General features: G+C 56.1%; 2 protein-coding genes across 3 annotated transcripts; one reads left to right on the forward strand and one right to left on the reverse strand.

Annotated features, from left to right (window-relative positions):
- The first annotated feature begins 189 nt into the window (after positions 1 to 189).
- On the forward strand, positions 190 to 23,923 carry IPO13 (importin 13). Of its 2 annotated transcripts, none has more exons than XM_085231238.1 (20): positions 190 to 349; positions 5,683 to 6,419; positions 9,906 to 10,046; positions 10,122 to 10,263; positions 10,381 to 10,547; positions 10,681 to 10,801; positions 11,518 to 11,665; positions 11,856 to 12,037; positions 12,860 to 12,886; positions 13,376 to 13,510; positions 14,089 to 14,232; positions 14,424 to 14,504; positions 15,170 to 15,307; positions 15,400 to 15,496; positions 17,114 to 17,166; positions 22,428 to 22,494; positions 22,669 to 22,727; positions 22,888 to 22,977; positions 23,091 to 23,272; positions 23,364 to 23,923. In XM_085231238.1, exons 1-20 carry the CDS (start codon positions 278 to 280, stop codon positions 23,461 to 23,463), a joined length of 2,883 nt encoding a protein of 960 aa, XP_085087364.1. In that variant the 5' UTR covers positions 190 to 277; the 3' UTR covers positions 23,464 to 23,923. The 2 variants fall into 2 exon arrangements, with proteins under 2 accessions (XP_085087364.1, XP_085087365.1); XM_085231239.1 differs by having other exon boundaries at positions 23,367 to 23,923.
- A 426-nt stretch (positions 23,924 to 24,349) lies between these two features.
- On the reverse strand, positions 24,350 to 26,808 carry DPH2 (diphthamide biosynthesis 2). The gene is made up of 6 exons (XM_003208779.5): positions 26,609 to 26,808; positions 26,426 to 26,538; positions 26,119 to 26,339; positions 25,349 to 25,987; positions 25,030 to 25,215; positions 24,350 to 24,933 (listed from the first exon to the last, which is right to left on the reverse strand). The coding sequence occupies exons 1-6, from the start codon at positions 26,750 to 26,752 to the stop codon at positions 24,803 to 24,805; spliced, it is 1,434 nt and encodes a 477-aa protein (XP_003208827.1). The 5' UTR covers positions 26,753 to 26,808; the 3' UTR covers positions 24,350 to 24,802.
- Between the last annotated feature and the right edge of the window lie 122 nt (positions 26,809 to 26,930).

Below are 26,930 nucleotides of genomic sequence, written 5' to 3' on the forward strand. Positions count from 1 at the left end.
TTTGCTAAAAAAAACAAAACAAACAAACAAAAAAAAAAAAACCGTGAGGATAAACTCTATTTTTGTACAGCCGCCTTTTCCTGTAGCAATAAAGCGATGGGCCGCATTGCCGGGCTGTGCGTATCCCACGGCGGGGCGTGGCGCGGGGCCGGGACTACCGCTCCCGGCGTGCGGTGCGGCGGGGCGGGCAGCGGGGCGGGGCGGAGCGGCGGGACGGGCGGACGGACGGAGGGAGGGAGGCGGGGAGCGCTGCTGCCCTGCGCCCGCTGCCGCAGCCATGGAGCGGAGGGCGGAGGCGCCGCCGCCGCCGCCGCAGGGCCTCGACTTCACCGTGGAGAACGTGGAGAAGGTGAGCGCGGGGCTGGGGGCGGCGGATCGGGCGCGGGGCGGTGACGCTGTCACCGATGTCGGTCTCCCGCCGCGGTGTGGCCGCGGCGGGGCGGTGCGCGTCGTGCCCGCTGCCCGAGGGAGGGAGATGATGAGGCAGAAATGGGAGCGGGAGGCAGGGCTGTGCCGAGCATCCTTTGGGGCTGGAGCGCGGGTTGGTGGGGGAGAGCTCTCGGAGGGTGCGAGGCGCGGTGGTGCCATCAGAACCCCGCTCCGTGCGGCCCCGCTGCGGCTGCGCTGCTCCCAGAGAGACCGGGGCCGCTGAGACTGGGGATGCGGGAGGCGGCATCGCGCCGCTGCTGGGAACCCGAATCTGTCTGGGGACCGAGCAGGGCGCCCCGGGAGGAAAGGCTTCCCGTGGGCGATGCTGGGAGTTGATGGAGGCTGAAGGCGTAGCGGTGAAGGGCGCGCAGTGAGGAGCGCAGCTCCCTGCTGCTCCCCAGCTTATGGGCGCCCGGCGTCTCGGCCCTCTGCAGGTCCCCGGGCAGCGCGAGGCAATCCCGGAGCCCTCGTTTTGACAGAGCTTCCTGCCAAAGCGCTGCCCGCGGCACGGCGGTGGGAGCATCACAAGGGCTGGCCCCATCGCTGCTTGGCCTGGGGATGTGTCACACCGGTGCCGAGTACCGACTCCCTTTGTGGCTGCAGGTGTCACAGCCCGCATCCCCCTGCTAGCAACACAGAGCTCAGCCCCAAGCCTTAGCCCCTGTGTGCAAAACGCCACAATAACGCTACCTTCTGTGGCTTAATCCGCGTGCAGGCAGGGCTGCAGGATCGTTTTGCCTCCGACCTCCCTCTGCTTCAGCAGGCACCGACTGCGCCTTTGTCTGCACTGGCACGGGAGGGTGGGCAGTGCCCGGGGGCAGCCAGGCATGGGAGTGGGCAGATATGCCCTCTAGCATGCTCTGCTCCCATCCCCCTCCCTGAGCCCTCACAGCCTCAGCTTTGCCATCGCCTTGACATCTGCAGGAGATGCAGCTGTTGGCCGTGGGGATGGAGAGAGAAAAATGTGGGGTGGGAGCAATAGGAGCCCAGAGGCTGAGCGTCACGGAGCCCTCCCTGTGTCATTTCAGGTGGGGTATTCTTGTACAAATCGGGCAGAATTGGGCTCTCACTGGGGGCTGGGCTGGTGGGAGGGTGGTGGGCAGAGCCGTGTTGTCAGAGTTGGTACTGACAAATAAATGATGTTCCGCCGGCCTGGGCTTCTCTGCCTCTCAAATTTTGTGCATGGCTCTATTAATAACACTGAATAGTGATTAAAGGCAGGGTTTGGTTCAGCGCTGAGTCAGGCGCTGCGAGCACTGGGGTGGGAGCAGGATGAGGGGTGGGTGAGCTCCCATGACAGAAGTCAGAGCATCTCCAGGTCCCCGTGGTGCGTAGCATCCTGCCGTGGGCAGAAGGTGACATGGGCCTGGTTTCATGGCCCCTGTGCCCAGGGATGGCTCTTGTGGCTGCCCCTGGGAGATGCTGAGGCTGATGGGGCAGCAATGCCTGTGAGGATGTTAGGGGCTGAAGGGGGAACGTTCCTGTAAAATTGAAGGAAGAAAGGAGTCATCTTGTTGGCCGTGAGAGCAGATCTTTGCTGCAGACAGTAGGTTCCCCTCAGAACCAACCCTGATTGAACACCCTGCGCCTTCCTGTGCCATGATGTTGGGCAGACAGAAGTACACCGTGCTTTCCACCACTCTGCTGTGTTGTGCTTCACCATCACAGAGCTTCTGGTCATCAGTGACCTGCAGTGCAGGGGTGGCACAGGAGCTGGGAGCCTCTCTAAGTGCTTCTGAGCTGGTTCCTGGGGCAATGAGAAGAGACAAGAGATGATGAACAGAGTCCATCCTCGCAGCTCAACCTAGACTCTGCATTCTGGGTTTCTTTCCAAGTGCTGATCAGCCATTGCTTGTGCAACCTCAAGGCCCCACTACTGCTGGCGGTGGCAGCTGCCCTGGGGTTTTGCACACAGCAGGGTAAGCTCAGGGCTGCCACGTCTCTGTCTGGGCTGGAGACCACACGGCTCTCTGCAAGGAGATAACTGCCACTAAGCAGCAGGAGGGCAGCCCAGACTGCTCTGGGGCTGCAGCATCGCCTCTGCTGCCAGGCTGGGGGTAAAGAGCGGCCAAAGCTGCAGCACATAATGGTAGGGAGGAACACACACGGCTTTATTTCCTATCTGTTATCCTCCATGCTTCAGCAGGCGGCTGCTGTCTGTTCAGGCTCCCCTGCCATTTTGGGGGGAGGATGGCGGGTGTGCGGGGGGAGGCGGGCTGACGTTCCCTGCGCTCGGCAGTGACAGAGTAATGGCTGTGCTGCTGCAGGCCTGGAGCGAGTGTATGGCTGGAAAGCAGGGCGAGAGGCTGCAGAGGGAAGCACCACGGCTGGAGGAGGCTAAGAAATGATGCTGCTGCCATGGGTGCTGGGCACCAAGCATTTGCATGGGCTGTTTTCATTGCTTGGTTACCTTTGCTGGCAGCAAATCAGCCTCTGGAGATGCAGTGTCTCTGCTGGGAAGCAGCAGGCGGCACGCTCGGTTCATGGGGCTCCTGGCACCCTGCACATGGTGCTGATGGCACCTCTCTGCCAGGCACCAGCTCCTGGTGAGAGCCTGTTTTCATTTGGCATTCTGAACTCACGGGACAAAGTGCTGTTTCTGTGCTCTGCTTGGGCCTTCACTGGTGCTGGGCTCGGAGCAGCTGCTGCAGCTTCTCTTCCTTGCTGGTGCCACGGTGCGAGCTGATATCCATTGTCTGTGCTTGGCAGGAGCGATGCTCAGGCTGCTCCCCTCCGTGCCTCCCAGAGGGACCAAGCGGGAGCTGGTGATGCTATGGGCAAGCTCCTTTGGTGGCTGACACCACTCTGCGAGTTGGAGCCCAACAAGGCTCTGACCACTGCTTTTTAAAGCAGGGAGGGCCCGTAATAACAAGCCTGAATTATTTTCAGCCAGGCAGAGATGGTGTTGGAGAAAGCTCATTCTCTGGCCAAAGGGCAGAGCTGACAGCCTGACTGTTTACCAGGTCTCATGTTACAGGTCTAATTGCAGAAGAGGCAGGTCTGGTGTCAGCCAAGCTTCTAAATCAGAATGCACAAAGCCTTCCCATTAGCTGTCGTTGCCCAATTTCATGCCTTCTGCTTCTCTCTCCTGGCACTGAGTTCCCTTCGTCATCTTCAGCGCTTCCTTATGGGCTTGAGTGCTGGCTGGCACAGTGATGTCTGGAGTGCAAGTCAAGCAGCAGCTGGTGCCAAAAGCTGCTGCAGAAGGAGGTCTCTGCCTTTTTTTGCTAGCGATGAGGATGGTTCATGTTCAGATGCCTCCTGCAGAGCATGATTTTAGTCTTTATGCTCATCCTCGAGGATCCTCTGGGGGCTTCCTCGTGCTATGCATAGCCCCACAGAGCATACAGGGTGGCATCCTAAGCCAGAGGCCACCCAGGTGAGCCACACACTGCCTCCCTCCAGTCTGTGTAAGGACGCTCGAGGACAAGAGGAGGAAGTGAGGAAGCCAGCAGGGACGTTCTTCCAGAATATTCTTCTGCCTTCCAGCAGCTTGCAGCATGACCTTTCACAGTCTGAATAATTAACGTGTTGCATGCTTTGAAGCCTTGTACTGAATTGGAGGTCCATGAGGCACGGCTGCAAGTTGTACCTCCTAATGTAATGTCCCTGTGAGTCTCAAGTGAGGATGCTGGGAAGCAAGCTAGCAAGCTTTGACAAAGCAAACAAGACAAAGACAATGTGAGGAGGAGATGGTTGGGAGCTGGAGCCCTGCTGCAGGATGACTCAGGCTGCAGCGGAGGAGCAGGGCGCTGGCTTATGTGCAGATAGGGGCCAGGTTCTTGGCCCCAGAAGCAGCTGAACTTTTAGCATGTCTGCAGCTCCTGCTTGGTAATGAGGTGAGTTTGTTTCTGTGATGGGGGGCACTACTGCCAGTTGCTGGCCTTGTCCTCCAGCCTATTTCATAACCTTCTGCTTTCTCATGAAGAGGTTATCCTCATTTTCCCCCTCCTAGTCTTAAAAAGAGATGTTTCACACAGTGTCTCAGGCAGTGCCTTTCTGCAATGCTCCTGCCATTTTGTCATGCTCAGTGCTCTTGTGCTGGGAAGCAGCGTGAGGTACAAGCGCTCGCTTAGGAAGTGTGTTCTTGTGCCCTAGGCTGCCAGCTTTGCATGCTTAAAAATAGGGCTTAAATCCTCTCCTGGGTACAAGAACCACGCAAGAATTTGAGAGAGCTTTCAAGGGGGGAGGAGGAGGATATTTGAGCTCTGGAGCCAGGATGAGGCTACCAAAAATCCTCTCCACCTGCTGAACTCATGGCCTGGCTTATAGCAGGTGCACGGTATCCTGATGAGTGCCATCCCTGCTCCATGCTCCTAGGACATGCAGTTGGTGATTTGAGTTGAGCAGTACTGTGCTGAGCAGGAGAGCTTGCTGCTAGAAGATGGAGTTCTGCAAGGTGTGGTTTCTGCTCTTTTCATGTGCTGGTCCCTGTGGTGGCACTGCCTGACTTCTGTCCCTTGGGTCCTGCTACTGCAGGAGTGAGGTGGGACCATGCTGTGCTGTGGTGATGCTGCTGGGCAGAGACATTTCTTCCTAGTTTTTGCAGAGTTTGTATAGAAGAATGCTCTTCTGCTCCAAGCCATGCACCATTCTCCTTGCTTCTTTGTGCCCATCCTGCCCGTTCTGTAGGATAGTCCTCTGAGAATAAAGCCTCGTGGCTGATACAGGGCTATGCATGTGAATCACTAAGCTCTGCAAAGCCATAACTAGATCTCTCACTGGTAAGTGCTGTTCTCTTCCATGCAGGGAAGCTGAGTGAGCAGCCTCAGACCATCCCAGGTGGCAGCTATAGGGTTTGATGCCAGCTCCCGGCTCAGCTGTGGCTGGGCGGGCTTGGGAACACTTCAAAGGGACTTGGAGCAGAGATTAATCCCTGAGCTTACTGACTGTGGTTTTCCAGGGCTGCATAAAACCTGACAGACTGAAACTTTGGCAGTGGTGCTACAGCTGCTTGTGCTGGCAGAGGCAGGGAGGGCTTGGCCACCATTACTGTGGGGCTTCTGGGCTGGGCCTAGCACAGGCATCCCATGGTAGCCCCAGCAGGGTGAAGGAGAGGATGGAAGATATCTCATGAAGGGAAATTTCCGGAGTGGGAAGGAAGCGAGGACAGTTTTGTGGGTCCTGCTGCTGTGGGTCTTATCTCCACCCAGCCTTGTGGTGGGCTGGTGGGTGCCCTGTCCTTGTGCTCCCCTGGGCACAGGACAAGGCCATGCTCCTTGGCTGTCCTGAGGTGCTCACTCTCTCTTCCAGGCTCTCCACCAGCTGTACTATGACCCCAACATCGAGAACAAGAACTTGGCTCAGAAATGGCTGATGCAGGCGCAGGTGTCCCCGCAGGCCTGGCACTTCAGCTGGCTGCTCCTCAACATGGACAAGGTGCCCGAGATCCAGTACTTTGGCGCCAGCGCCCTGCACATCAAGATCTCCCGCTACTGGAACGACATCCCAGCCGACCAGTACGAGAGCCTCAAATCCCAGCTCTTCACCCACATCACTCGCTTCGCCGGCGGCTCCAAGATCGTGCTGACCAGGCTGTGTGTGGCGCTGGCCTCGCTGGCGCTCAGCATGATGCCCGAGGCCTGGCCCTGTGCCGTGGCTGACATGGTGCGCATGTTCCAGGCCGAGGACTCCAATGTGGATGGGCGGGCACGCTGCCTGGCGCTGCTGGAGCTGCTGACGGTGCTGCCTGAGGAGTTCCAGACCAGCCGACTGCCCCAGTACCGCAAGGGCCAGGTGCGCAGCGTCCTGGCGCAGGAGTGTGGCTCCGTCTTCCCCTTGCTGGAGCAGCTGCTGCAGCAGCAGGACTCCCCAGGCTTCATCAAGCAGAAGGTGTTGAAGTGCTTCTCCAGCTGGGTCCAGCTGGAGATCCCTCTGATGGACTGCGAGAACCTGATCCAAGCAGCTTTCACCTCCCTGCAGGACCCGGAGCTCTTCGATACAGCAGTAGAGGCGGTTGTCAATGCCATTTCCCAGCCGGATGCCCAGAGGTAAGGGCAGCTCCTCCTACGTGCTGCTCCCAGGCATCTACAGGGGAATGGGATAGGCAGGAGAAACCTCGGTCATTTTCTAGCTACCATTGGCCCTGGAGATGATGATGGTTTGGAAGAGGGAGAGGTTATAAGCAACTGCATTCTGCTGGTCTCACATGGTTGGTGCTGCAAGGCTTTGCACCACAGCTGACTAGTGGGCATCTTTGTGTTTTGCACATTATTGCCCCTGCCCACCATGCTAGAGGGCTTTCCCAGGGGTATGGGCTGGGCTAGTATAGAGGTGCTGCTTGCAGGTTGCCTGGCATGCTGTGGGGACCAGAACATGTGATTTGAGCACTGCTTGTACCATGTTTGAGCAGCAGCACCCAGGATCCCCAGCCCTCCTTCACACCAGTAAGGGCACAATCACAGCCCCTCTCTCAAGGCATGCTTGTTTCTCTGGCTCCTTGTGCTGGCCTCTGTGGCCCTGACATGGGAGCAGCTGCTCTGGCTGCAGCCAGAGATGCTCCTCTGTCTCATGCTTCAAGTTCAGCCAAGGAGCATATCTGATGCAGAGATGATAAAACCAGACCTGGCTGTCTTGTCCCTAGCCCTGACTCCAGCAGCTCAGTCCAGCTGTGTGCTCAGCCGTTGTTTGTGGCTGTCCAGAGATGGTCCTTCAGTTCAGTGCAATGGGACTCTGAGCTCGTTGGCTTATCTACATTGTCCAAGTTGCTGTTGGCTCCTAGGTCCGATGCCCACAGAAGAGAAAGTGCATCTCCTCTTGCTCCCTTGGCCACATCTCCTGGCTGCTTAGCAACCTTTTCCATCCCCGCCAAGAGGAGGGCTTAGCTGAAGCTGTGCTAAGTGCTGCATCACGCAGACTCCAACCCTCTGCGGCGGTGCGGATGCTGCTGCAACTGCCGGCACTGATCCTTGCCTTGGCTGAATGCCTCCAGCATCCATGGAGCTGTGCTCTGCAGTGGTAGAGGTGCTGCTACTGGACATGACCAGTGACAGCGTGCAAAGAGGATTTTGATGCATTGCTCCATGTTGGGCGTTCACCCCACCGCTTCATCCTGTCCTCCCCCTGGGCAGCTCTTTCACTGATGGCAGAGCTCCCCCCTCTCTGAATATGGGGACAGTGGGGCCATTGTCACCAAGCTGTCCTACCAGGCAGTGTGTGGTGCGGCTGGCCGCATCAGTGAGGACATTGGCTGCGGGGGGGCTGGCTGGAGCAGGGCTCTGCTCCCTGCTGAGGTCCTGGATGTCTTTTCAGGAGAGAGCCAGGGACAGGGACCGTGCATTTCTCCTGAGCTCACCCCCAGTGCCAGCAGTCCCGCCTTCTGCTTTTGTTGCTCAGTTACAGCATATCCAGCTCCTCCTGAAGCCCTCAGGGAGACCTTTCTGTCTCTTCTTGACAGTCTCAGAGGCTCACACTACTTTTCAGCTGCTCTCCTCCTCCCCAGTCTTTTGCCTGCTCCCTGCCACACAGAGCATTCTTGATGCTGTCCTGCTGCCTTACCCCCTGCCACCCAACCTGTGCTTTGGGTTTGTCCCTGGATTCCCCCATCATGCTTCTGCAAAAGGAGGACATGGTTTGTTTCTCTGCCTCCAGGGTGTTTGTTCCAAGACTGGATGCTGTCCTTCTGTCGGGATGCACTGGGAGCTGGCAGCTGCAGCCCCTTGATGCACACTATTGCTTTCTGGAGCAGTAGGGCTCTTGAGTCACAGATGGGCAGGCATCAAGGTTTTGTTGCATCTCTTTGGCAGAAGAGACTTGGGCTGGATTTTCTGTCTCGTTTGAAGATTATCCTCAGGCTAAGCAGGTCAGAGAGCCGGGCTGCACATGCTGGAGCAGAGCTGCAGCACTGGGTGATGGTAGAGAGTGGGGAGGGGGATTGATAGAGGGGGTAAGCCGTGGGGCACCAGGCACCAAGGAGCCTCTGAAAGAAGCAGAGTGCTGCTCGGCACCTGGGAGTAAACCTCTACAGAGGGATTTCACTGTAAGAGTTTTCTGAGGTCCTCAGAAGCGGATGCATAATAGGTTGTGGCTTTTGGGGGTTTTTTTTTGGTGAGGACTTGGCTTAGATTTTGGGTCACAAGGGATCAGGTTGTTCCACATGAGCTGCCCATGTCTCCCCTCACCTGGTCACAGAGGCTTTTCCCCATGCACTGTGCTGTGGTCTCTCTCTGATAAGGAGTTGGGGAGGGTTGCAGGAAGAGCAGGAGTTGCTGGTCCCAGAGAGGAAGCTGGAGTTTGGGAAATGACCAGGCAGACTCATAAATACCTGTTCAGCTGCTAAATACAAAGATAGCAAATCTTGCCCAGGAGAACTACACAAATGGCAGGAGGGGAAGGGGAATAGGTAAGGAGATGTCACTGTGTGATTGGCACGTTCTCCATCAGCATCCTAGCACTGTGTTCCTGCACTGCTGTACATCATTCACAGTGCTCCAGAGACCTGGAATTGATTAATGCTTCAGCAGCCCTTCCCCAGGAGCTTTTTCCAGGAGGAGGGGGGCAGAGAAGGAGGAGGTGGCCCTGGCAGTACAGCCCAGTGCAGGAGCTCCAGTGATGTTCCTGCATCTTCTGCTGGCCCAGAGCTGTGAGCTGCTGCCACCAGCATGGCTTTGTCCCTGTGCCGATGGCAGCTGATAGATCCATTTGCTGCTAATGAGCGGCCAGAACAAGGACAGCCTGCTGCAGTGGGATGGACGTGCAGCTCTTAGTGCCATCAGCTGCACGCTCCCTAGGGGAGGGCTGGCACTACAAGTGCCTCCTGCTCCCTGCAGCCTCGCCCCTGTGCGGCAGGGAGCTGCAGCTCCAGATAACACGCCTCGCCGGGCAGGTAACTGACAGCCGGCTGATGAGCCTCCAGCACAGCCGCTCTCCGGGGGCCCCGGGCTGCGTTTCACCTTCCCTGCCTCCTTGCTCGTTGCCTTGGTTACAATCGCTTACCGGCGGAGAGGAGGCTGATGTGTGCGAGGCTGCCTGGAAAGGGAGAGATCAGGGGAGCCCTGTGGGATGCAGCCAGTAGAGGGGGCTGGGGCCACGCGGTGGGGCTGGCATGGATCCTGCAGCAGGAGGAGCCCCTGCTGGGGTCGGACAGGTTCCCAGTGGCAACTCTGGCTGTGAGCACGGAGGTGACAAACCCAAAGAGCTGCCCAAGGAGCTGATTGCGGCAGTGACAAACCACTGCTGGCTCAGGTGTGCTGGGAGGAGTGTCATGGAGCCTTGGTGTGATGGAGGATTTGCACGGGGCTAATGCAGAGTGATGGCAGAAGTGATGCGAAGTGATTACAAAAGCTCCGGGAGCTTCAGCTGCTGGTCTTCTCCCAGCCGTGCCACCAGTTGGAAGAAGAGGTCCTGTAGCAATAAAGCCTCACGGATGTGTCCTGCTCCACAATGCAGCTTTGTGGCTGGGAGCTCTCGGAGTTGTCAGGCAGGGTGGACACTGCTGGTACAGACAACACCTGGCACTGATCAGGCTGTGCTCGCAGGTACGTGAACACCCTCCTGAAGCTCATCCCCCCAGTGCTGGGGCTGCAGGAGCAGCTGCGCCAGGCGGTCCAGAGTGGGGACATGGAGACGTCGCACGGGATCTGCCGCATCGCTGTGGCCCTGGGGGAGAACCACTCCCGGTGAGTGCTGTCCCTCTGCCCGTGGTGCGTCACCACACCTGCAGTGCTGGTGTGACCGTGCGCTCTGCTCCCCAGGGCCCTGCTGGACCAGGTGGAGCACTGGCAGAGCTTCTTAGCCCTGGTCAACATGATCATGTTCTGCACGGGCATCCCTGGGCACTATCCTGTCAATGAAACCACCAGTTCCTTGACACTCACCTTCTGGTACACGCTACAGGTCAGTGACCAAAGGCTTAAGCCAAAAGCAGGAGGAAGCTCAGGAATATTGGCCTTGGGGCACGCTTTACCACCCCTGGTATCCCTTCCACACTTGACTTCTCCCCTCCTGCTGTAGGATGACATCCTCTCCTTTGAGCCGGACAAGCAGGCTGTGTACCAGCAGGTGTACAGGCCTGTCTACTTCCAGCTGGTGGATGTGCTGCTGCACAAAGCCCAGTTCCCCTCCGATGAGGAGTACGGTTTCTGGTCGTCGGATGAGAAGGAGCAGTTTCGGATATACAGGTGCGCCTGCAGCCAAGGCCCTTCTTTGTTTGGGTAGCCGGAGCAGGGCATGGACCTGCCTTTGGGTTGTAGCATGTCTGTGTGTGCAGTGCTGGGCTTGGGCAGCATTTGGAAACTTCCATGTTCTCTACAGGGTGGACATCTCTGACACGTTGATGTATGTGTACGAGATGCTGGGCGCTGAGCTCCTGAGCAGCCTCTATGACAAACTGGGACGTCTCCTGACCAACACAGAGCAGCCATCCACGTGGCAGGTGAGCAAGTCAGGCACCAGGCTGCTGGCTGCCAGCCCCATGGCAAGCATCAGAGGGGGCTGTTCTTTCCATGGAGCAGGAAGGAATGTGAATAGAGATGAAAAATATGATCTCCTTGACATGCAGGCTCCCAAGAGCCTGTTGCAAATGAAGACCCATTTCATCCCTGTCCTTAGAGCCAGAGGCAAGCTGGGATTTGACCTTGGTCCCTTACTACTCTGTGTCTTGTGCTGCTGTGGCACAGCAGAAATGCTGGATTCCTATCCTTTCTGCATTGCCACTCTGCCAGTCACCGTGAGCCCTTGACCGGAGGAGATGGTAGTGTGGGGTACCCAGGTTTGCTGTCAGTGCCTGCAGAGTACAAAGCTGAGATATGATGCAGAGCCTGGAGCAGAGTGAGTGCAGGGAAAGCACAGGCTCCTCTGTCCCACAGGCTGGTAGGCATGTGTCTGTTCATCTTGGCATCCCCATCAGCTAGCTATTGCTATCGGACTCTGGTGGCTAAAATACTGCCTTGTTATACCCTGGTGACTGTCTGGGGTGGGCATGTCCCCCATCCTGAAGCCTGGTGTGCCTATTGGCTCTGCCCGTGCAACTGTCTCCCCTCTCTCAGCATCGTTGGTCTCTGTTGCTGGATCTTGAGCAAGTGCCAGAGCAGGGGCTGGGGGATGGCTCTGGGGTCTAGCAAATGGCTCTGTCTCTCTCCCTCACTCCAGCACACGGAGGCCTTACTGTATGGTTTCCAGTCCATCGCTGAGACCATTGATGTGAACTACTCTGACGTGGTGCCAGGGCTGATCGGCCTCATCCCCCGGATCAGCATCAGCAACGTGCAGCTGGCAGACACGGTCATGTTCACAATCGGTGAGGCTCTTGCTCATGCACAGGCTTGGGGTGGGGGGAATCCATCCAAGGTTGCTTTTGCACAGCTCCCTGCCTCCCCCACATGCCCATCCTTCTTTCCACAACGGTGGAAAGCAAACTGAGCAGCCCACTGTATGAGGACCGAGGGTCTGGCTGCTGTAACATGGTCTGACCCTGTCTGTGTGCACAGGAGCCCTTTCAGAGTGGCTGGCTGATCACCCTGTCATGATTAACAACGTGCTGCCGCTGGTGCTCCAGGCTCTGGGCAACCCTGAGCTCTCCATCTCCAGTGTCTCCACCCTGAAGAAGATCTGTCGGGAGTGCAAGTATGACCTGCCGCCGTATGCTGCCAACATTGTGGCTGTGTCACAGGTGAGAGCTGGGTGCTGACAGTCATGCTCTATGCCATCCCCTTCCTCTGTTTGGATTAGAGGGAGTAAAGCAGCAGCTCAGGATATCTTGCCTAGTGTGGGGAGCTGTTGTCTCTACTGTCCCTAGGACAGTAGGAACCCAGTGTCCTCCTATGAATGCATAGCTGTTCCGTGGGCTTTCTTGGCTTTGAGATCTGGGACAGATGGGGCTTGGAGTTCCATGATATTTAGGAAACATTAGGAGGTGAACTGGGCTTGAGGGAGAGCTGCCTGGTCTGCTTGGGAGCCTGAGGGACACCATTTCCTTCCCCCGTGGGCAAACAGCGAGGAGCCTACACCTCAAGGTGGTAGGTGCTGGGCAAATACAAGGGGAGAGGGCTGCGGGAAAGAGTCCTGTTTCACACCTTCTTCAGGAAAACTTCTTTTGCCACTGCTGGAGACAGAGCCCCAGGTTAGAAGACCTGCTGGTCTGATCTAACAGAGCATTTCCTGCATCTGTTGCAGCCTGGCTGTTGAAGTCAGTGAAGGGGGTTAATTCTGGTGGGTCCCCTGCTCCTTTCTGCTGGGAGAACCAAGCCCTATCGAGCCATCCTGCTGCAAAGCCTGCCTGACCACAGGGTTTCCCTCCCAGGCAGGCTGAGCAAGGTGCACAGGGAAGAGATTGCAGGATGAGGATTTTGCTCCCTGCCTGTGCATAGCTGTATGCTGCTTGTCCATACTCAAATTGCTGCTAGTTGTCTTCTGCTTCAGTCCTGTCCCTGGAAGGGAGAAGGCTTTCTGCAGCACTCATTCTTCTTTTTCTTTCTCCTTTTCCCTTTTGTAGGAGGTGTTGATGAAGCAGATTCACAAGGTAAGAGGCACTTTCTCATACCCCTGGCTGTTCTGCTCGACTCCATGCCCTTTAGTTGTGCTCACTGAGAATATGTGAGGGATGCCACCATTTGCTAGGCTGTCCTGGAGGAAAGCTCAGCAATGCAGCCAGCTTGGTGTGGCCGGGAATAACTGCTGGCAGCCACCCACTGCTCAGCTAATCTTAGGGGTTTCTCTGCATGTGAACTGTAGGGGTATATCCTCAGAGAGGGAAGCTCCCACAGAGATGTAACTTCAGCAGTTCCTTCCAGGGATACAGGGACACCTCAGCACAGCTGCAGGCATGTCTTGAAGAGAAAGAGGAGTGAGAGCACAGGGACACGGATCTTGCAAACAGGAGGGGGGGATGAATGACTCTACAGAGGCTGAGACAGCTCTGTGCAAAGAGTGGGTGGTGCTGGCAGGGATGTCTCAGAGCAGTGCCAGCAGCATGGTAGTGACATGCTGCTTGTGTCTCTTTCTGACCCAGACAAGCCAGTGCATGTGGCTGATGCAGGCTCTCGGCTTCCTGCTCTCTGCGCTGCAAGTGGAGGAGATCCTGAAGAACCTGCACTCTCTCATCACTCCCTACATCCAGCAGCTGGAGAAGCTGGCTGATGAAACAGTGAGTTCCCTTGTGCTGCCGCCTTCCTCCTGCAGGGCTGCTTCTGTTGGCTGTGTCCCTGGGGTGGTGTGTCAAAGCAGTACTCCTGAACATGGGTAGTCTTTCCCCTCACCCCAACACAGGCAGAGAAGTGACAAGCAGTACCCCACTAACCAGACTGAGCTGTGGGCTTTTTGCCCCTTACAGCTACTTGTAACCAAGAGCTCCTTGGCTCTTACAAGCTGCGTGTTGTCTGGATCAGCAGCTGCCACCCTAGGGTGGGGCCCACACTTTGGTCATATGTTGTCCTCCTTTGTGTAATGTCCTACATGCCGCCCCAGTGATGGCTGTCTTGACTTGCTCTCCGCTGGAGCGAGCGATGGCACTTGTGAGCATCCTCCAGGATTTCTCTACCAGGAAGGATGGGTGGAAGGACTCTTGGCTCATCCAGGGGGTAGAGAGGAAAGACAAGGACTCATTGCAAAGAGCCTCTGTCTAGCACTTTGCTTCTGCAGACCCTGCTCCTCAGGATCCCAGAGGCATGACCAATGCTGAGCAATGCAGTCTGTGTCACACTCTGCCTGTATTTTCTCTGGCAGCCCAATCCCTCCAACAAGCTGGCCATCATCCACATTCTGGGACTGCTCTCCAACTTGTTCACCACCCTGGACATCAGTCACCATGACGACGACCACGAAAGCACTGAGGTCAAGAAGCTGCCAGTGCAGCAAGGACCCAACCCGGTAAGTACAGTAGTTCAATGCTCATTGCCCCACTGTTCATGGCTGGTGACAGGAGAATCGGTAAGGGGAGTGAATGGAGAATGAAGTGTGTGTCATGAAGATGGTGCATGCAGGCCATGCATAGATAGCACTGAACCTCCTGTCCCCAGTGCTCTGAGACCAATTCTTTTCATCCTTCTCATTCTTCCCAGGTGGTAGTTGTTCTGCAGCAAGTCTTTCAGCTCATACAGAAGGTCCTGAGCAAGTGGCTGAATGATGCCCAGGTGGTGGAGGTAATCAGGATCCTCATGTTACTGCTCTGCCTATGCCCTCCCTGGCCTGAACAGAGAATGGCAATAGATGGAAACAGAGTGATGAGACCCCTTTGTAATAGGGGTGACTTTCTGGGTTGTTCAGGCCAGTGCTGCTTGTTGCCACTAGCATCATCTGGCTATTGTCCATCTTTTTCCCCAGTGAGCTCTACTCTTCTCCAGTTATAGAGGCTGTGCCATCAGCAGAGGAATGAAAGCTGGGGCTACCAAATGCTTGTGTTCCCTAATGGACGAGCTCTGCTCTGACCTTGAACCTGTGTCATCTCTGCTGTCATTTCTCCATCTCACTCAGCCCAGTAAAGTCCAGATACAGCAAATCATTCCTGGCACTGGGGGAAGGCCTTATCCCAATATCTGAGAGCAGCAGTGGAGCATCCAGTGCAGCCTGCTCTAAGTGTCTCTGGTTGGGCAGAGGTGTTGAACCAGGTGACCTCCAGAATTCTTTTCCAACCTCAATCATTTCTTTGATTCTGTCATCATGTGCTGCAGAGCAGGGTGTCATTACTAGAGCAGAGATGAGCCCTCTTCCTGACTGTTCTCCGTGCCCCTTGGTCTGCAAAGCCCTGCCCCATAGGTAGAGGTCTCCTGTCACTGTTGCTCATGCTGTCTCTCTTCTCCCACCTCAGTCTGTCTGTGCCATCTTTGAGAAGTCTGTGAAGACCCTCCTGGATGACTTTGCTCCCATGGTGCCCCAGCTGTGTGAGATGCTGGGGCAGATGTACAGCACCATTCCCCAGGCCTCTGCCATCGATCTGACACGACAGGTAGGGACCACGTGGACATGGCCGGGGCTGCAGGTCCGGGGAAAGTGGAAGGGTGCAGGGCAGCTTCAGTCCTTCTCCATTGTCTCTTGCAGCTGGTTCACATCTTTGCTCACGAGCCTGCCCACTTCCCCCCCATCAAGGCCCTCTTCTTGCTTGTTACCTCAGTCACGCTGACCCTCTTCCAGCAAGGTATGTGTGATTAACTCCTTGTGGTGCTGGGGCTGTTGTCAGGCTGTTGCATGCATGGATTCTGGAGGCGTCTTTCCAGGAATGGCTGTTCTCACTCCTAGCTAAGCTAATGGGGCCATCTCTTTGTCTCGGATTCATCCCAGCCCCTGGAAGGTGGGTTCCTTCCCTGCAGGGCAGTGGAAACACGGATCCCCCAGTGCGGGGCTGGCAATGCAGGTGGCGGCCCCACTGCTGCACCAGGGTTGGGTGCTGTGTTCCAGGCTAGAGCAGGAGCCCAGGCCCGCTTGGCTGCATGTTTACCAGAAGGTCCTGGGGTTTGTGGTGGACCAGTGGTGCTTATAGTGGCCAGGAGTCAAGGCTGCAAGCCTTGTGGATGAACGTCTGCAAAACCTTTTCAGACCCTGCTGTGTCCAGTATTTTTGCTCAGGGCAGGGCCTCGTGTCTGGCTCACTGCCTGCATTACTTCTTGCAATGAAAGGCTAATGGGGTTAGGACAGGCCCCTCCACACCACAGCTCAAACCAGCCTCCTGGTGACTCACCCCGTGACAGGGATGAATGCCCTTTGGAGCTGCTGGCTTAGGTCCTTCAACATCCCAGTTACGTGAGCTTCTCACTTATCAACAGGTAACACGATGCCTTCCCCAGCCCAGGGCTCAGAGCCCTCTAGAGAGTGGGGAATGCTGGAGGCCCACAACTTCCTTGGCACACCATGCTCTGAGCACGTCCTGCCATACTCCGGTGTCACTTGAATGACAGGTTCAAGTCCCTGCTTCTGCCAGTGGCATGGGTGTGTGTTCGTGCAGGTCCTCCTGGCTTGCATTTGAGCAGCAACAAGAACACTGGCAGGAGGAAAGGTTGAGGAGGGCAGCCTGCTGTGTGCCCCAGACTGCGCTCCCACCCCTGGGCTCCTCTCCATACGGCAGGAGAGGGTGAGAAACATGAGCCTGCAGGGGCTGAGATGTGTCCATGCAGGGAGTCAGATGGCAAGGTAGGGCGAGTGGTGCTGGCATGGACACCTCTGGGCACCGGCTGGTCTCTGGGTGTGGGTCTCGAGGAGCATTGGGTAATGGGGTGGGAGAGTGGCTGTGCCAGGGGTTCCCGTGCAGCTGGTGCTGATGTCGAGCATGTGCACGCCTGAGCCCGGCTGGGCCTGCCGAGCATTTGCTGAGGTGTTGTCGTTCACTTGCAGTTATCTTCCAGGACCAAACGGTGCTCTGAAGACACCCGCTCAGTCCCCACAATGCAAAAGCTCTAATTCTCCTTGTGGAGATGGTGCCCAGCTAGCCCCTGCTCCTCCTCTTCCTCCCCAAGGACACGAAGATCTCCTCCTTGGCTCTGCAGCACCCAGGTGCTAGCTGGAGACCCTGGGGCTTCAGACCCTTTCCTTTGCAGTTTCTTTTTGTTCTTGGGTTCTCCAAGTTTCATGATTTTTTTGTATGTTTTGTTTCTTTAACTTGCTTCAAGCTGCTCATGTTGCCCATCCCCTCTCCTACACACCCCTTCTCCCTTACACTCCTGTTTTCACTTGTAAATTCTTTCTGTATCACATAACTATATGATGTTGAGTTGCTGTTTGTATGATTTTTCTCTTAAGTTACATCTTTATTATATTTTAGGGCCCAGGGATCATCCTGATATTGTTGATTCATTTATGCAACTCCTGGCACAGGTGTGTTTTAGTTTCTTATTCATTCACTTTCTGTTCTCTCTCTTTCTCTTTTTAATTCAATTTAAACCTATTTTTAACTTTCTGTTGACAACGTTTTTTTTTTCCTTTTAGTTGAATATCGAGTTTCTCCATCTGTTTCCGTGGAAGTTGAAAACAAAACATTCTCCTTTAGTTCTGGGTTCGCACCATCCCCAGGGCAGTGCCCTCTTTCACGGGGCAGCCCCCAGCTGCCACCCCCTTGCCTGGCCTGAGGGCACAGCAGAAGCCAGCTCCAGGGGCTTTGGGCTGCTGCCACGGTCATGCTCGGGGGGCAGAAAATTAGAGCATAAAGGGGTTGTGGTCCTACTGATCTGCCTGCCCTGCGATGCATCCTGCAGAGCTGGGACAGGCGGACCTGGATGGCTGTTCCTGCAGCCTTACTGAGCTTGCCACTGTGCTGTGTGGCTACTGGGTCCTGCTCTGGACCATCTTTTCTGCCGGGGCGAGCGACCTGCTTGTGGTGGCACCAGGAGCCTGGGTGCCACCATGCCCTGGCAGCGTGTGGGGGTGGTGGCTGCAGCTCCTGTGCTGCCAGTTTGATGGCATGCAGCCACGGTTTGTGTCGGGAGGAGTCGCTTGCCAGTCCCCTTTGGTGCAAGAGTGATGGCAAGGGGACAGTGTCTGTGGGGCCGTGGCTGTGCAGCTGTGCTGGGGCTCTCCATGGGGCTACAACGTGGAGCTCTTGATGCGAAGTCCTGCTTGCTTGGCAAAGCAGCAGTGACACTTCTGATGCTGCTGGCAGTGGGTAGTCAGGGCCTGCACTGTGCTGTGCGTGTGTGTGTATATACACCTGTTTGGGGTGTCAAGAGCCTGGTGTGTTCCAGAGCCTGATGTCCTTGAAGTCATGTCCCCTATAGGAGCTGCTGGTGGTGAAGTAGGAGCTGGCAAAGTCACTTTCTGCTTCATTCCTATAGTGACCACACTTGACCGTGTAAAGCAGGTTAAGTTCATGGGAGATAAACTCCTTGAGGGCACACAGTGTCTGACCACTGTCCAAGATAGGGTGCTGGGCTGGGTCCAGCCTGTCTTCAGAGTGAGGCTGTTGCTCTGATCCCTCTGATGGTTGCTTGACCATGTGCCCGTCCTGTAGAATGGAGCGGGCCTGGGGCTGATGAGGGGACCGCTCATCTCACAAACCATATTGTAGCATTTTCTGCCCCACTTTTCCTGTTAATAGACATAAAATAATTTAATCATAGGAAGTATTTGCATATTTTTTTCGTACCAGTCTTGAGAGTTATGACTTTTTAACAAGTTTTTGAACGTTATTTGAGGATCAGTGAATGGGACATGAAGCCCAATGAATGGGATGTGAGGTTTCTGAAGATGTCTTTTCCTGCTGCTCAGACAGGTGAGGCCTCAGCTCTAGCACAACGCTTCTGTAGATCCAGACTAGAGAGCACAGGGAATGGTATCCAGAAAGATCAGCAGCAGGTGAGAAGGAAAATTTGAGGAGATGCATGAATCTTCAGATGTGTAAAACATAAGCCCACAGGCATGGATAAACAGCCCTCTGTTTATTTTGAATGCAACAAACAGTAATGGGAGGAGGTCATGGAAAAGGGTTCGGGTTAGGCAATAGGAGGTGTAGCTAACAGCAGGGGGAAGCATGACAGATCACCTGGGGAGCTGCTGTAGGAGGGCTTGCAGGATTCTCAGTAAGCCCATTGCTCCTGGAGGGCACCAAGAGGTGGTTCTGCCTTGGGGAGTGAGGGAATAGGCAGCCCTCTAAGGTTGTTTGCTGTGTCCTTGGGAGGTACTGAGTTTTTCTTTAGCTTGGGATCCTTCTCCTTCTAGTGATGATCCTGCTGCCAGCCCACCATCTGCAACAGCAGCCCAAGACCCCATGTTTCCTTGGGCTTTTTACTCCAGCAACCTCACAGAGACCAAAAACTCCCTGTGCCCTTCCTCTCCACTCACATGTGGGTCTCTTCCTAAGGTTTCCTTCCCTCCCTGAGTCTGTGGCTCTCCCAGGGCTGAGCATCTGACAGGGTGCTGTGAAACACAAGAACGATAAGCAAGAAATGAACTCCTGGCTCTTAGGGCTTCAGGGGATACCTGATAGCAGAGGTGCATCCAGTCTCACCAACATGTTCTGCTTTCATAAAGCTATTTCTAGTCTGTCCTCCCTAGGTCTTGCATCACTCTGTGTCTTTTTTGTGAATCTATTATGTGGATACTGGAGCTCCAGCCAGTTATTTCCATCTTGCCAGCCTTGTGAAGAGAGGGGACGTGTCTCCTGCTTGCTCCTACTTCTGATACCTGCACATTAGCCTTCAGTCATGAGTGTGCAGGGAGCTGTCAGTGTGTGACTTAAGATCTCAGCTGACTTTTTGGCATATTTATCTGGGCTCAGTTGCAACCTGAGTCTGCCCAGTTTATGCAGCTGATGACTTTGCCGATGTGTTAATTTGTGATCTGCTCCTGATGATGTCTGGCAGATCACAAGACCGTGCTGGTTTAAATCAAATGTCATATGGATACTGGAGTCCCTGGGGTTATTCTTAGTGCTCATAACTAAATATAAATTAGCCAGCCTTCCATAAGCCTTTGCTGAGCGGTGCTGGCACCCTTTGGAGCGGCCAGGCTGAGCGCAGATGAAGTGATGTGTTTGTGAGCTCTTGCCTGGCCTCCAACCAGGAGGTAACACTTGTGCATGCTTGTGGTCATCCTGAGGTAGGATTTGGTGGAGTGCACACCACAGTCTGGCTCTTCCTAGGCTGCACGATCTCCAAACCATGATGGTTAATGCTGGCTCTTGGCTCAGGACAATTTCCATGTCCAGCAGGAGCTGCTGGCTGGAGGCTGTGAGAACAGCACTCTCCAGTTCACCTCCCCAGTGGCTGCCAGTGCTTGCACCCAACCGCATGCAGTTCACCACCAGCATGGACCTCCATAGCACTCTGGCAGTGTCTCCAGGGGCAGAATGTGCCTCGCTGGGCAGAAGATGTGGGACGTTCTTTGCCTGCCCATGCACTGTCCTCCAGCTCCTCCCTGCCTGTGCATGGTTATCACCTCCTGAAGCAGTGTTCCTTCCTAAACTGCGGAGGCTCTACTCTATCAGGTGTGTGCTTAGGGAACATATGTTGGTCCTGGATGTGAGGAGAGTGCTCTGGAGCACTACAGGAACCAGCTGTGCAGCACATACTATCCCTTGGCTGTGGGAGGAGCGGAGTGTGGTGGCATCCCATGTCTCCAGGAACAGAAGAGCTGCTCTTCAGACCTCTCTGGAAGGTGTCCCAGCTGCCACAGAGGAGAACCATGCTATCCAGCCTGCAAGACCTACCTCCACAGTGCCCACTGCAGAGGGGCATGTTTCCAGTGTGAAGATTCTGCAGACCTGTCCTTATCCTAGAGCCGCTCTGGCAAGAGACATGGAGGACAGACAGACAGTGAGAAGCCCCATGAAGAACTGAGATTCTGCTGAGAAGAAACAGCTGTGCCTACCTAGTGTGGCTTCCTCGTGGAGCAACTCCACAGGTTTCCATCTCTGTCTGCATTAGATGTGTGCACATGCCTGGAGCTCACATGCTGTGTTCCCTTGGTGGAGATGTCCTGCAGGAAGGAGTCCTCTTATATCAGTGCACATTCACTCACAGAGCCAGGAGCAGGTGCTGCAGGGGGCCTGCAGGAGTGCCTGGATACCTCTGGCTACTGCAGTCCAGGTTGGCTAGGAGAAACACCATGCAGGTAGGTGGATTTGGTAACCTGAGCGTGTTGGAAGACTTGTGCCAGCTGAACAGCTTCGCAGAATGGAGGGACTGGTGACTGCGTGGTGGCACCAGAGCCAGGCACCCTTGGCAGTATGCTGCTGGGGGCAACCAGGTGGCTTTAATTGGCTGAAATGACAACGTATCTTGTGTGTGTTTGTCCAGTATGGGGCTGAGCAGACTGCAGCAGAGCAGGGAGCAGGTGCACAGCCAGCCAGCAGGCTGTCCTTGCAGTGAGCATGCGGGACAGGCTGTATATACACACACAAGCATAATGCAGCACCTTGTCTCTCCAGTGAAGGCCACTGCTTGCATCTAGCAGGCAAGCAGTTCCCAGTGGCTGCACCACCTCTGTTGGGTATACAATGCCTTTTGCGCCCAATCTGTCTCATCTCTTGCAGCGTGTGATGCAGAGGGTCAGAAAGGAGAAGGGGTAACCCTGAAACCTGCCAAGCTTCCTGCTGTCCAGTTATGTTCCCTGCAAGGGGTCAGTGGCCAAGGGTTTTCCCTAGAAGAGAAGGGGGACATAAGTCTGTTTGGCTCCAGGGGGGCTGGGTGGCTGTGGGCAAATGGCCATGAATCCTGAGCACTGCTGGCTGAGGGCTGTCCATGCTTTCACCCCGTGGAGCAAGCTTGGATGGCAGCATGCAGCTCAGCCCATGGAACAGAGACTCCACTCCTGCTCCTGGCTCTCAGACCTCTTGGGAAGAGCTGTGGCTGCTGTTCCCACTGTTGCAGTGACAGTGGGGCAGGGTGTATGACTGTCGTCCCCTATGCCAGCCAGCAGTGAGCACAAACCCTCCCATGGAGCAGCAGGCACAGGCTGAAATGTTTTTGTCCTGTACTGCCCTGTTCTGGCGTAGCAGGGACCAAGCCCAGCAGTGGTCCCATTGTGCCAGAGCACAGGTTGTCCCCAGCAGCAGTGGAGTAGCTAAGCCACAGCAGCTGGTGGGCTCACCAAGTGGCAGAATATAGCCAAAGTTTTTGGTCTCACACTGGCTGCTCGTGAATTGCCAAGCAGTTTCAGCATCTCATTGCCTCTATTGCCCTGCAGGAAGAGCAGAGCAAGTTGTTGGCCTAGGCTGGAGTCAAACAACGTGTGTCATTGGAATTGATGGCTGTGACCCCAGGAACACTGGCAGTGAGAGGACTAAGACAGCAGGGGCTGTTATATGGTGGGACACCTGTGTCCCAGGAGCACTGCCTCTGCCTGTTCTGGGACAGGATGCCTCTGTCTGTGTCTGAAGCATTTGTGCATATACCACCTTAGTATCTATCCTCATGTCTTGGGGTCAGAGCTCCCCAAATGCAAATGGCCTGGATGTATGATTGACATTTTCTTGGGGAGAAAAGCAACCGTTTTCCTTCTGTACTGTGTGAATCTGCTGTTACCGTGCATGTGCCCAGGTAAGTGCATCCAGGCAAAGGCTGTCTGGGGCGCCTGGATCCTTGGAGCCTTCCTGGCTGCTGCTGCAGGGCTGTGTTTATTCTGTCTGTCTGTGTGCCTTGCAGGCTCTGAAAAGGAAGCCAGACCTCTTCCTCTGCAGCAACCTGGATGTCAAGGCAGTATTTCAGTGTGGTGAGTACTGTGGGCACATGGTACACACGGGCACCTGTTCACCATCTCTGTGCAGAGTCCAGCCTGCTGCTCCTGTAGCTCTGTGAACACAGCAGCCAGGGACTGGGGACCACTGCTGGTTTGGGATGGTGTCTCAGAGCTCTGGCCACTCACCTGAGTGCTTTGTGTCTGCAGGTGTCCTTTCCCTCAAGTTCCCTGAAGCCCCAACAGTGAAAGCATCCTGTGGCTTCTTTGTGAGTATCATGGCTTCCTCAGATTTATTGGGACTGCATATCGTAGGGATACACAGAGGGCCTACAGCCCACCAAGCAGAGCAGGAGCAGGGCTGCGAGTTGCACAGGGGAGCAGTTGTGCAGTGCTTTGGCACTGACTGGGTTGGATGCTGTGTTGCAGACAGAGCTGCTGCCACGCTGCGGGGAGATCGCCCCAGTGGGACAGGTGGTGCATGAGAATGGCAAAGTGCTGCTGCAGGCGGTACTGGAGGTGAGTGGTGCTGGCATGGGTGGGTGCACTGGGGGTGATGCTGGGGCAGCAAGCACCGAGCTCAGCTCAGTCCCCTGGTGCGTGGTTTATCAGGATCTGTCTGCTCTGTACAGGGTGTCGGTGGCCAGGCCTCCCGCAGCCTCATGGATCACTTTGCAGAAATCCTCTTTGCCTTGAACAAACATTGCTTCAGCTACCTAAGCATCTGGATCAAGGAGGCCATGCAGCAGGATGGTTTTCCCTCGGCCCGCGTCAGCCCCGAGCAGAAAGAGACCTTCAGCCAGCAGATCCTTAGGTTGGTGTCCCCAGTGCTGTCCTGCAGCAGCTGTATCCTGCACTGCTGTCCCTCCCGCCTGCCTCACATCTGTCCCCTCTCTCTGTGTTAGCAGAGAGCGTGTGAACAAGCGGCGAGTGAAGGAGATGGTGAAGGAGTTCACGCTGCTGTGCCGAGGGCTGCATGGCACAGAGTACACAGCAGACTACTGAGCATCCAACCAGGAATGCGGACGGTTTGCCTGGACAGCTCTTCCCCACCAGGAAGCCCCCGTCTTCCCTGCCCTGCTGCTGCAGTACAGCTCGTAGAATAACCTTCCACCTAGAATTAACCTACTCGGGACGCTCCTCAGCTAGACTTGGTGGCCGCATCTCGGTGTCAGCATCTTTGTTCCCCCAGCATGCTCCCCCCTCACAGGGGATGGGAATGCCGGCTGCAGGAGGTGGGGAGGGGGGGCCCAGAACAGGACTGCCCCAGAACAGGACTGCCCCAGCACAGACTGCCCTTTGCTGCACTGCAGCCAGGCTGCCCACTCTTCCCCAGCACGGCCCTGCAGAGGGGAGACTGCACAGCAGGGACTGGCTGGGCAGGTGGGTTCGCCCCCTGCTCATTTGTATGCGTGAGGTTGGGAGGGGGGAGGCCCCACACCTAATTATATTAAGGATATTTCTATGCCGTGGCTGTTATCACTGTTGTTACCTGCACTTGGGGAAGAGCCAAGCTCTGAGGGTGTGGGGTGGTTACATTGACGTTGATATGCCTCACAGGCTCCTGTTTTCCTCTGGCTGGGGCAGGGATGGCAAAAACTGGGAGTCTCTACTGTGTGACATGCTCTGCTGTCCAGCATGGAGCAGCTCTGGGTTATGCTCCTGCAGGGGGAACTGCATCCCCTCCACATGTTGAGGGGCCTTCTGGCAGCACAGAGGATATGCGGGCCCTTCTGCTCATAAGAGCAAGGGAGGGCTTGCTCACATGCAGAGCCTCTGCCCATTTTAGTTTCCTGTTCTCTTAGGCTGGCTTTGGCTATCGTGTAAGGCTGCATTCCCAAAGTGAGCCTTGTGATATGTTTTTGCTCTGGGATTCCAGCTATCACCTCTGTACATCCTCTTCAGCCTGCACTTTATTCTAGAAGACAATTCACTCACAACTCCTTCTCAGATCAACTTTAGTTAAAACCAGTATCCTATACAAGCCCCCAGTACCAGTGTTATCAGCTCACATGAAGCTTTCCTTGTAGGGACGAAGCTCCTACTGCCCAGGCAATGTGCAGAGCCTTTGTCAGCCCAAACTGGACCAAGCTCCTTGTTCTTCCTGACCCTGTTGCTTGTCCTGGCTGCAAGCACAAGGGTGCAGTGGGTATCCCCAAAAACCCATGTACCTCCTCCTCTCCCCCTGCAGTCCGTATTCAGCACAGGGCCAGACAGCAGCAGCTTCTCATCCTACTTGGAGCCAGCTATAGACCATTGTGAGATGTTTTCAGGCCTAACATAAACAGCATGCAGGCTCCTACACATCCTCTGCTCCTGGCTGAGAGCCAATGTTGCTGCCACATCATGATTGTTCACGGCCCTCATCCTCATAGGCAATGGCAATCCCTCGCCGGCCCTGCACAGCCTTGGAGACAGTTGTCTTCCCCAGCTGCTGCTCCAGGCCCCGCCAGCTGCGGGACTCCAGGAAGGTGGCTGAGAGGAGAGAAAAAGGGGGAGTTGTTTCTGGGGAGCAGGGAGGTGGCACTGCCGCTATGCAAGCATTCAGCCCCACCACAAAACCAAACAAACCTGCAGGGCTGATCTCTGCCAGGGCACGCGTCTGGTCCCTGCAGGCCAGAGTGGTGCTGGGGGGTGGCTGGGGAGCCAGGGAGTTGCAGAGGTGGGCAGTACGCATCTCCCCTGTGATTAGTGAGACATCAGGAATGGCCTCTGCTGCAGGCACTGCCGGCGGGAGCTCAATGTGGGCACAGGCACCTGCCAGGAAAAGACAATGGTGAACTGCTGCTTGCATCTATCCTTCCCCAGTGCCAAGTCAAGGCAACCACCGCCTCCTGGCAGAGGGAGACACTTCCCAGAAGGGTATTGGCAGCTGATTTTCAGTTGTTACCTGGCAGCAGGTCTCGGAAGTCAGTGAGGTAGTTCCCTGTCCATTCCCGGGCTGGGTTACAGGCAAGCTCCAGCTCATAAGGGGTCACTATGGGCCGGTAGAAGTCACTGGAGTCCAGCAGGGAGTTCTGAGCACAGGCCACCAGCACAAAGATGTCCACCTCCAGGAAGTTAGCCAGCTTAGCAGGGTTGGGCTTCCCCACAGACAGCATGTAGCTGCGCTTACCAGCCCTGTGCACAAGCTGGCGGAGGTGCTGCAGCACATCCAGGTAACCTGCCACACCCAGGGTGCCCACCAGGATGCCCACCACACGGGCATCCCGTGCCCGCTCCACCAGGTAGAGGCGCCGCATCAGCGCCCGGTTGACATTGAGGGTCTCGCGGCGGCCATGCCCCGTGGCAGGGTCAAAGGAGCTGAAGGGGCAGCGGTTCCACGTCAACATAAAGCTGGTGAGGGCCAGGCCCTCGGCTCCCACATAGAACATGGAACAGTCTTGCAGCTCTTCCGCTGCCTCCATGTGGAATCGGCGGCCAAACTGCCTCACCTCCCCAGGCAGTGTGGGGCCGGGGAGGTCCCCGCACACCACCTGGGAGAAGATGATGTTGGGGTACTCGTGGCACAGCTGCTTTTCCAGCTCACCTAATGAGAGAGAAAAGCAAGAATGGAATGTAAGCACCAATCTGTCACCAATTTGGGGGTGAGGAGAGGACAGAAATGATGGTACCTAGGAGCACCCTCCAAACTCTCCCTTCCTCCCACACAGCACTCACCCATGGCGTGGGCGTACACCACATCGCTCAGCACCACCACACGGCTGTGCCGCTCAGGATAGAGCTCCCGGAAGACTTCAGCGCAGCGCCCAACATCCAAGGGCTGCCGCCCGAAGACGTGCAGCACCGGCAGTTTTTTGCAGGGGCTGAGGCAGGCAGGGCCGTAGTGCACCACGGCCCCGGCGCTCGCGTGCTCGGCGGCCACCTCGTCCACGCAGCAGCTGCAGGGAGACCCAGAGGCGTCGGTGGGAGCCGCTGAGCGCCCACCGAGGGGCGCTGTGGGGGATCTCCTTCCCGTGACACCCACCTGCCGTACGTGGTGTCTCCCAGCACGTACATCTCGGCTCCCGTCGCCTCCTCCATCCGGGCCGCCACGGCCGCCGCATCCGCCAGCAGCGCATCGGGGAACTGCAGGGCGACCTGAGGGGGGAACAGGGTGAGAAGCCGAGGAGAGGCGGCTCGCAGCCCTCTCCCCGCCGCCTGCACACACCTTACGGAAGCCGCCGTCCCGCACGAAGGTGGCGGCGCGGTCCACCTCGTAATATTCATCTTTGTCTCCTCGCGGGGACGCTGCCCCCGGGTCCAGCGTCCGCCGAAGCACAGCCTCCCCGTCGGAGCTGAAGGCCGCCGCCATATTGCGGAAAGCCTACTCCCGCTCCCAACGTGCGGCGCGTAGTCAGCCAATAGGGAGCCGGCACCGTCCCTCTCAGTTTCCGGAAATCCCGCCCCGAACGGAGAACAGCCAACCGCTCTTCGCGGTGGGACGAAAGGAGGAAAGGGCAGCCGATAGGAAGAGGCGTCCGTCACGGTGT

Source organism: Meleagris gallopavo, chromosome 10 (genome assembly GCF_905368555.1).
Source record: "Meleagris gallopavo chromosome 10, MGAL_WU_HG_1.1, whole genome shotgun sequence".
Classification (NCBI taxonomy): domain Eukaryota; kingdom Metazoa; phylum Chordata; class Aves; order Galliformes; family Phasianidae; genus Meleagris; species Meleagris gallopavo.